This window comes from Lutjanus erythropterus, chromosome 11 (genome assembly GCF_056507025.1).
Source record: "Lutjanus erythropterus isolate fLutEry1 chromosome 11, fLutEry1.hap2, whole genome shotgun sequence".
Classification (NCBI taxonomy): Eukaryota; Metazoa; Chordata; class Actinopteri; order Lutjaniformes; family Lutjanidae; genus Lutjanus; species Lutjanus erythropterus.
Window position 1 is genome coordinate 25,845,696 of NC_139327.1, and position 10,435 is coordinate 25,856,130.

The 10,435-nt window shown below is 38.3% G+C and overlaps 1 protein-coding gene across 1 annotated transcript; it reads right to left on the reverse strand.

Moving 5' to 3' along the window:
• Positions 1-347: 347 nt before the first annotated feature.
• On the reverse strand, positions 348-9,481 carry LOC146319230 (solute carrier family 22 member 4-like). Its single transcript, XM_084729815.1, has 10 exons — positions 9,041-9,481; positions 6,720-6,823; positions 6,470-6,624; positions 6,032-6,203; positions 4,777-4,903; positions 4,150-4,250; positions 3,740-3,954; positions 3,334-3,516; positions 2,939-3,074; positions 348-1,173 (listed from the first exon to the last, which is right to left on the reverse strand). Exons 1-10 carry the CDS (start codon positions 9,446-9,448, stop codon positions 1,104-1,106), a joined length of 1,671 nt encoding a protein of 556 aa, XP_084585941.1. The 5' UTR covers positions 9,449-9,481; the 3' UTR covers positions 348-1,103.
• Between the last annotated feature and the right edge of the window lie 954 nt (positions 9,482-10,435).

Genomic DNA, 10,435 nt, shown 5'->3' on the forward strand with positions numbered 1-10,435 from the left:
TGTTATGTAGTAATAAGACAATTGTAATCATTATATAACATGCAATACAAGGAAACCAAATTCAGAGAATTAGAAAGGAGGGTCAGGGAAGTTAATAATTTTCAACCAGAGGTGAAACATTAATGATGCCTGTCGTTGCAATGTCCAGTGATGCCTGTGAAAGTGAATCGGCATGAAATACTAAGATTTATCACTATCAAGATTCATCACTTCTTGTTCTGGGTAGGTCAAATTATCTCAGAAGATGATCAATTTGTCTCTTCTTCTCTTTTTTTTAAATTAAACTTAAGTTTCTAGTATATTTGGAAATAGTGTAGAAAAACTGACAGCAACACGCAGAGAAGAATTTAATTACACTGATAGCATATTTATTTTTGCATATGACAATTTTGAATCTGTTGAATAAAAAATGCAAAAAGTGAAGAAAAAAAAATCAATTGCTGCAATACTGGAGGGCTGATCTGTCATCTTTTATCAAGTATTTCTTCACCACCTGTATCGTTTTCTCAGTCCCTGCTGTTTCTGTTGTTGTGAGTGTGTCGGTTTACCTTGTTTTCCCCTTTTACAAATCTCAGTTCTACAACTTGTGTTGTTAAGTCTTTGTCGCATTTAATATTCAGATGAATTACATCATGTACAAATCTGACTCATAGTAATTTATTATTTTTTGGAAAAAATGCTTATGCTTGAATGAACAAATCAAAGTGCCTCAATCTAAAAATACTTAATGTTAAGAACTGTATGTAACAGTTCTTAACATTATTATTATTATTATTATTATTATTATTATTATTATTATAAAATCATTTGGATAAAACTGCTTTTATTGATCAATTTTTAAAATGAAAAAACATGTTTCATGCTAAGTTAACTAGGTTACAGATGAATGAACAATGAAGAACATTTAAAAATAAACATTTAAAATAAAAATACAGAGCACAGATCTTCACATGAAACAAAATATCTTAATGAGCAAATATGTCATTTTAAAAAAAGGGTTTAAAATGCATCACTTGTAGTCTAGTTACAGTCTGTGACCATCGCTGTTGTTTCATGAAAGAATATTTTACACAGAAAAACAGCAAAACCAGCAAAAATCATAACTATAACTTGGATTCTTTAAGCTCATAATCAGTGGTGCGCTCTCCATTTTCAGCTTCATTTTCTCGTCTCCTGTTTGAACAATGAGAGGATTTTAGCAAAAGTCCAGCAGCAGAGGTCGTAACAATACACACATGTTGCAGTGTTGTGCGTGTAAGAGCAACAAAATAGTAAATGATTTTCTTTTAATGTAGCACATAAAACACAAAAATAATAACTAACTAATTAATTTTTATGACTGTCCTGTGTTAGTTATCTATCATCATTAAATCTATCTGCACTGAAATATTTATTTGCATGTAATTACTTTCTCCTAGCGACAGTGGTAGAACAAGCTTCTTAACTAACCTTTATCTTGGTCATACAGTAATCGAACAAGACTGGTGACTAATTAACATTTTTATTGTAACTGCTGGTTGTCAATGGTTAAGCCAAATTATCTATTACCTTGATTCTCAACCTGTGGCAGGTGTACCACTGGTGGTATGTGAGCTGCCTCCAGTGGTATGCAGAGAAATGTCAGAAATATTTTAAAAAAAATGAAATTAACCACTTTAAAACATATAATACAGGCAAAATACTACAAATTTTAAAATAAACATTAAGTGTGAGATCACTGAAATGCATTTGAAAAGTTCTGTCTTACCTCTATTCTTGTTTTAATAACAGCCTGATTAATGGTAGTTATTAGCTAAACTGCATTGCGAGATGGTAAGTGGAGGTGAAATGTAAAGACTGAAAACGGATGGTGCAAAAACACCACAATCATGGCTCCAAACATGAATAATTATGAAGAGAAGTGCAGACCAGGAGAATATTTCAAGCAGCCGTGTTGAAAATGAAGTGGAATGACAGTGAACTGAGCACGTGCACCAGTGGTTATTTAAGATGCAGCAGTAAAGTAAATGTCCGCCTCGGCTGCTAACACCAAGCAGCACAAAACCGTAGGGTGGTACTTCAAGAGCTCAGTATTATCTGAAGTGGTATGTGGTGTAAAAAGTTTGAGAAACACTGATCTAATAGGTTCCCATGCACCCCATTTTTTTTTGTTTGTTTAGGATCTGTGATAGAAATTCCCATTTCTCATGTAATCCTGCATCTGCATATTGTGACTACCTAAATACAAGACAACATGAGATAGAACAAGCCAGAATTACTGTATTGTTTTTCTGAATGTCCTGTACCATCATGTGATAACAATATGCAACTCACCATTTCCTGACCTTGCATTTATCTGTATACAACATTGACAGATTCTCTGTTCTGGGCTCATTCTGCCGAGTTCATTCTTTGACTGTGCTGTGAGTCCGTCTGCAGATGCCTGAGTAAACCTTACAGAAAGACATGTTTCTGACTCCGTGTTTTACTCAACACAAATTGCCACCACAGATCCTAATGTTGTCTTTATTCCCTTCCAGTTGATATAACAGAACATACTAATTTCATTTGACAAATGTTTCATTGTTATGAGCCTAAAATTGGTTATTTTCACCAGTAAGGAGTGTGATTTCTAGTATCAATATTATGTAGAAAAATAAGTGGGCTTATTTGTCTTTGCTCATTTGTTCTGCTGTCTGGTTCAGGGGGAAAATCTGCATTTCTTTCCATTCACATGAGCATTAATTCAAGATGGCTGCCAAACAATCCCCAAGGGACATTAGTCGACCTCACCAACATTAGACATTCTTAATTAGACACCATAAGGGCCCTAAAACCAGATTAAAAATGCCATTCACACACATGGGAACCTCTTTTGACCTTTGCAGTGGCTCCATCTGTACAGACAGTGAAACGCTGTGGCCAGTAAACATACAGGACGTCTGGTGTGTAAACTCACCCGCATACTGGTTGCATCTGTGATATGGTCTCTGGCAAAGCCTTCCTGAATGTTTCTGGCAGCATGAGACATAAGACGGCACCAGCAATGGCTAGACCTCCCATCAGTATATATGGGAGTGCTTTGTAGAATTGTCCTGCAAAAAGAAGCCGAAAATACCATGAGTACCATAAACTGATATATATCACAAAGAAACAGCAAACTGTCACATTTGAGAAGCTGGAACCAGAGAACATTTTGCACTTTTGCTTGAAAAATGGCTGAAATTATTAGTTAAAATAGTTACCTTCATTTTTTTTTTTTTTTTAATTCTTAATCGTTTAATTGACCAATCATTGAAGCTCTATGCTGCAGAAAAAATGAAATTAATTACAACAGCTACTGAATATACTAACCCAGATAAATGATAAAAGGGGAGATGATGGTTCCAATGCGAGCAGCCATAGAACAACAGCCCATCGCTGTATTTCTGATAACAGTGGGGAAGAGCTCTGATGTGACGGCGTACACCACACAAAATGAAGACGTGACGCCAAACTTCCCCAACATCTCAAGGAACACAGAAACACTTGGTAAACCTAAGGGAATAAACAAAATAATTACATAAATAACAGCAAACACTAACAAAGTCAAATGAGTTGCACGCAAAATAGTCAATTAAAGGAGGTTTTCTTTTATGTCCCACATGTGAAAATGTACGAGACATTCGTGGCTCCCAGAGGATGAATGAACATAAGTGATCCTCTGACTTTTCATGTAAAGCCGTCCACGAGGTTCACATTTCTGGTTTCTCTGCATTACCTATCGGGATGAGGTGAACGCAGAGGATCATAACGCCTCCGAGGAAGAGTGTAGAAGACTGGCAGAAGTGTCTGGAGCAGTGCTGGAGCAGCAACAAGGCGATTATGTAAGCTGGAACTTCTGTCACAGCAGACAGGAAGCAGTTTAGGAAAGGGTCGCCGTGCAGGTTTGAGGTGTTGAGGATTAAAGCGTAGTAGCTAATGGTGATGATGACCCTGCAGAGACATTCAGAACAACAAATTAAAATACACAGGATGGGAAACACCAAAAACTAAACCAAAATAATTTTATTTGCAGCTATCTTGGGCATGAACTGTGAAGGAAGATGTAAGGTGTGATCATTAATGATGTTATCATCTTTTGGTTTTGAGGGGTACAAGTTTTATATTGTGACAAATTCATGGACTTACCACAGAAGTGAAGACAATAATGTCACAGAGAACACATTGCAGTTGCTCAGGACAATCGAAACGTTATACTTCTTGTCTTTCGTAGCCATTGCATCATCAATCTGGGAAAAATAAAAATAAACTGTTTCAATAATTAAACCTGAAAGCTGTAAATGAACATGGTATTGTGGACTATACATGTAATGTATAACCACCTTAGACATTATGGGTCCTATATTAGGGCCTGTGTCCACATATCACTTTTTTTCAGGCAACCAATCAGATATTAGAAAGGGACTCATCATCCTGGTAACTAAGCAATTGAAGACCTTTCCTTGTTTTTCAGATGTGCAACTTATTGTGAAGAATATATAGGAAATGGCATGTGGTTAACCAGCATCTTGCAGCTGCAAATGCAAACTGCAACATGTCAAACAAATAGATACGAATAGATGATATAAACCAAAGGACCAATGGTTCGTGCAACAATGATGCAGTCAGAGGAATTTTCAGGATATCATTGTCAAAGAAACAAAACCAACATGCAGCACTTCATCCAGCACTATGTGGACACGGGCCCTCAATAAACAAAGTGGTCAGTTGTGGACAAAGCAACTGTGACAATTAAATATTGTCTGATAAACTTACCTCAGCTTGTGTAAAAATTTCCTGTGGAGCCTCTACGTTATTCTTCTTGGCGGCATCCCTCAGTATGGCCTCAGCCTCCTGCACTCTTCCCTGATAGAGCAGCCAGCGAGGAGACTCTGGGACTATCCTGGAGAGTTAAAAGACAGGGGGACAACATTATCAGCACATGCACACAGAGACAAAGTCTACCAATAGACGATGCCATCGTCCATTGCGATGGATGACAGTCATCGATCACTGAGTCCTCGAACATCGTAAAATTGTGATTTAAAAGCCTTCCGTATTCGTAGTATCTCTCCCAAAAGTTGCCATAGAATTGTTGAATAAGTTCAGTTTTTGACGTGTGAGAGAAAATAAAACAAAGCTGTTGCTGCTGTTCATGGTGCTATGTCACCATGTCATGTTTATTATTTTATTTTTAAACACAACTAAGTTATGGACATGTGGTGCAGAGACAAAGACCTTTTTAGACACATCAATGATATCATCATCCATCGTGATGTTACACTGTGGATCCCAGTGTGCCAATTTAGTAGATATCGCCCAACCTGAGTCAGCATCTCCAAGTCTGAAAATGGTGGACTCACTCCTGCAGACGGGGAGAGAGTTGCTGCTCAAAGTGAAGGAGTTTCAGTATCTCATGGTCTCGCTGTGTGACTGTAAAATGAACTTTGAGATCAACACACAGATTGGTGCAGCGTCAGCAGTAAGTGGGCCAGACCGTTGTGGTCAAGAGGGAGCTGAGCCAGGATCTACATCCCAACGCCCTCAGCTATGGTCATGAGTTCTGCATAGTGACCAAAAAAATTAGATTGCAAATTCAAGCAGACGAAATGAGCTCCCTCTGTTGATTGGCATGGCTCAGCCTTGCAGATAGGGTAAAGAGCTCAGACATCCAGAGGGAGCTCAGAGCAGAGCCACTGCTGCTTTGCATCAAAATGAGCCGAGTGATCTGGTTCGGGCATCTGATTAGGATGCATCCTGGACAACTTCCTTTGTCCAACTAGGAAGAGACGCTGGGGTAGACCCTGAACTGGAGGGATTACATATCCAAACTGGTCTGGGAACACCTTGGGAAAGCATTGCTGGGACGTCTGGAACACCCTGCTCTGCCTGCTGCCACCATGACTCAACCAGAAGAAAGTGGATGGATGGATGGATGGATATTATTAGTAATAATGTATATAAGTACATAATGGAACATAAAGATTGCTGTGTGTGGGTGAGCTGAAATAGAGTACGTGAATATTCTTACCACCATAGAGGAACATAGATGAGCCCAGAGGCAGCCATGGGAATCAGCAGCAGCCACCATTCACGGAGGAAGTAAGCCACAGCGGGCATTACCATGTATCCCAAAGCAGAGCCCATAAACACCCCAAGGGAGCAGAAAACCACTCGTGCTTTTGGGCTTAGGATTTCTGTACCTGTGCAATAAATTAATGGAAAAAATATCAAAATCAAATTTCTGGGTGCTTCATTGTCCATCAGTTCTGTTCAGGCAATTTTTCAGGAACTTTTCATTGCAGAGGCATTCATGTAATTTGGATCCAACTTTTGAACCAGAATATTACAGATTTTTTTTTTTTCTGCTTTATCTACCAGGTGAGACATGCTATTACAACCTACAGTGTGTAAACATATCAAGCAGTATCAGATACTGCATGTTGAGAATCCTTTCTGAAAAACATACCCAGCACAAATGCAATGATATAGTTGGAGTACCCCCCGCCTCCCACAAAGAAGAAAATGAGGGTGAAGACCTCCCAGCTCGGGGAGAATATCTGCACTGTGATCGCCACAGTCTGAAGAACCATCATGAGAAAGAGCGCCGGCCTCCTTCCATACCTGTAGGAGTACAGCAGAAAATTTACATGATTTTTCTTTTTCTCTAACAGCAGAATTGGACTGTTTCTGTTGGACTGTACTTAGGTGTACAGTACCTGTCAGACATCAGGCCTGAGAGAAATGCTCCCACGAGCACACCAGCGTAATGGATAGAGGTGGCCAGTGGAGTTTTGTATCCATTATCACATACCAAGTCCCACTAGGAAAAAAAACAAAAATGAAGTCAACACAATTTACCCTACTTAGCATCGTTCTTGTCAAGGTTAAGAACAAACAAACAAACAAACACAAGAAGTAACAAAAGAGATAGTGATGGGAATTCTGGCTCTTTTTAGCGAGCTGGTTCTTTTGGCTCAGCTCCCTAAAAAGAGCCGGTTCTTTCGGCTCCCAAGTGGCTCCTCAGATTTTTTGTTGCTCAAATTAATTTATTACCCAAAATAATGTAAAATGAATTACTAATGTAAAAAACATACATTATATCGAATGTTTATTATTTATATACTCAATATACTCAACATGGAGGAGAGTACTACAATATTAAGCAGAGTGCTTAATTTTGACAACAAACACCACATATTATATTAATTACTAATTTTCTGTGTAATTGTAATATTTAACACTGGATATATTAGTCTTCTGTTGTGCAATGAAGTTTTAATCTGTCAACAAGCAGATATTTCGTCTGATAATAATAAAGATTATATATATATGACTTATATATGACTTGGTTTTACAAGGCAGATAAAAGAACAGATGTTACATGTATCAGAAGGGGGATCTCTTCTATTTTAACTTCAATCAGCGATCAAGAACGCACTTTATTTCTTCAGCTATGATCGTGGTCTGCAGACTACAGGTAACCTACAGGTGGTCTCTTCTTCTATTCTCTCTTAACTCTGTTGAAAACTGTCCAACTCGACTGTAGATTTTCGTCTCCACTTCCTGCTGCGGCCGCCTGATCTCGTCTACTTTCCAGGTGAGGCGCAGTTCATCTCAAACGAGTGTATTTTCTCACCTTTCAAGTGTTGTCTCTGTCTGTAGCGCATATTCTCTCTCGTCTCCCTCCCACTTGCTTATGTGCTCACTGTGTTGTGTGTCTGTAACCCCTCCCCTCCCCCTTCTACTCAGTGTGGACACACACACACACGCCACCAATCATGTGCGACTTTAACAGAAAAAAAGAGGAGAAAAAAACAAATCGGCTCCCAATCAAGAGCCGGTTCCCGTCGTTCACTTCAAAGAGCCGGCTCTAAGATCCGGATCGTTCGCGACCGACACATCACTAAAAAGAGATACAACACGTAAATAAGTGAGCTTCCAAGGTGTTGGGCATTTTTTTTGAACTTTGAATGGAGCATGGCTAGTCACTTAGCCCTGATTCCATTCTATGCTAGCTAAGCTATTTGACTACTAGCGCTAACTCCATAAGGAATAGTTTGACATTTGGGAAAAAAGCTTAATAATTTTCCTTCCGAGATGAGAAGATTTGTGCCACTTTCATCTTTGTACGTTAAATATAAAGCTAGAAGCAGCAGGCAGTTAGCTTAACTAGCTAACAAATAGAATGAAGCAGGCTGACAAAGTTAGCATGGCTCCTTTCAAAGTTTAAAAATAATGCACAGAATGCACAGATGATACAAGTGATACAACATATAAATTACTAAGCTTTAAAGGTGCTAGCAGTGATACATTTGAACTTTGAACAGAGCAAGGCTAGCTTTAGCTAAGCATCACCATGTCAATTACTCCTTCAATACTTTTTGTATGAACTTGGAAGGGGAAAAAGTCATGTTACTCATACTTATACTGTAACTGCGCTACGTCTGAACAACTGCTACAAACATGATAAAAACTTTTGTTTGTTTGTTTTTTTTTAAAGTCTAATTATCCTGAAATAGATAAGCCAGTGGCCTTAAATGGGAGTGTTTATGAGTATCAAATGAAAGTTTGGCCTTTGACCCTGCTGAGTGTTGTGACGGGCTTCAGTACAACATCATCACAGAGATGTGACCTGATGACGGTACTGAGAGTCAACTATTGTTTGCTAACATTTTGCACAATATGAGTGTCAACAAAGTCAACAAAGATTCACTAAACCATGCAAAATGTACATTGATTACACTTGTTGACTATAATCTTTTGGCCAGCTACCAAAGCCTTCGAATGAAAGCACAATCTGTATTGTTTTTTTTAACAAGAAACCCGTCTATATAATTGGAGTGCTACTATTTTGCAGTCACTGAATTTAGTTTGGACTGTGTGACTTTTGTTTTGACCAGATTTCATTCTTATGAGTTACATTTTTGCAAATTTATTTATAATATTTTTTAACTATGCAAACTGGAAAATCTATAATATGTAAAGATTATTACCATATTATAGTTATTAATTAATTGATTGGTGACTTGTCACTCACCTCTGTGACAATGGTTGACTGGTAGATTTCCTTGCTATATGTCCACCCATCCAGACAACTCTCTAGAGGAATGTCACTCACATTCACGTCCACATTTGGGATGATTTTACTTTGAGAGTAGTTCCTGACAATTTCCAGGTTAAGCCGTGAGCATGAGCTGCGCTTTGCAACGCCATCAACTGTTTCCATTGGGATTGTCACATTTCTCCACGCTTCATTGATGCTGTAGTTTTCAGGGATGTAGCACTCGTGAGGTGGCGTATCACCCACAAATACTATGTAGGTGCCAACAAACCCATTTGGGAGGATGCTGACGGCCAGTGCTAAGAAAATCCTTCGCTGAAAGGGTCCCCAAGACCCAAGAAAAGATGTGATGCTGTCGTAGTCTCTGATTTTTAAGTTGCCCATTACCTCTCCAAAATCCTTGATATTTTTAAAAAAGTAAAGATGAAAAAAGATAAGCAGACACTTTGTCAGTGCTGGAGGCACGAGAGAGTGCGATAGTCTGCTCTGCACGTGAGTCATAAAGCCGAGGAAGTTTCATAAACACCTGGGAGGTTACATAGTAACATACAGTGCTGTGAAAAAGAGTGCAACACCACTTGAGTTATACACACTTGTCTATGCAACAAAATTGTTGAAAATATAACATTTTTAGATTTAGATATTGTCTGGTCAAAATCCAGTAATAAGAAAATTATATTCATTATATATTCATATCCATATTCATTATATAAGATGTAAGAGGGTATGTTACTTAAACTTAATCATTCCAAGCAGGAGGTAAATCATTAGTCAACCCTGTCATTGCAGACTTTCATAAACTATCACAGATGATCAAACTCCTGTTGGGCAGCAGCCCATTTATGAAGTTACTGTTATGTGACTGTGTTAAATACTCAATGCTGATTGGTCAGTTACAACATTCTAAGGCCTGTTATTACATCATAGCAGACTGTTGCTATGTGGAACAGATTGTTGTTATGAAGAACAGACCGTTGCTATGGACACAGTTCTGATCATAGACTCCGAAGGAACAATTAAAGTCATTGTTAAATCACTAAAAATAATTTTACAATTAATATTTTGTGTCAATGTTTGACTGGTGTGCCACAGGCCTAAAAAAGCAAGATACAATGTGTTAATGGGTGAACTCTGACTGGCATATGGATTTTGTTCCCTATGGACGGAGCCACGTTAACTTTTTCAACCTATTTACACTCTTTATGCTAAGCTAAGCTAAGTGACCCACTGGCTGCAGCCCTACATTTACTGTAAAGACACAAGAGTGGTATTTTCGCCCTCTAATGTTTCTCAAAATGGCACGATTATACACACAGAGAACCGCATTAATTCATGATCATTTTTTTTATAAAGAGGAAAACAACCCAGGCT

Bases quoted from the DNA above. Each gene is read 5' to 3' on its own strand.
- LOC146319230 (XM_084729815.1), bottom strand. From the start codon at position 9,448: ATGGGCAACTTAAAAATCAGAGACTACGACAGCATCACATCTTTTCTT. The intron at 3,075-3,333 runs GTTAGTATATTC...TTCTTTTTGCAG, and splicing joins CCCTTTTATCATTTATCTGG to GACAATTCTACAAAGCACTC. The intron at 1,174-2,938 runs GTGAGTTTACAC...TTGTTCAAACAG, and splicing joins CAGATGCAACCAGTATGCGG to GAGACGAGAAAATGAAGCTG.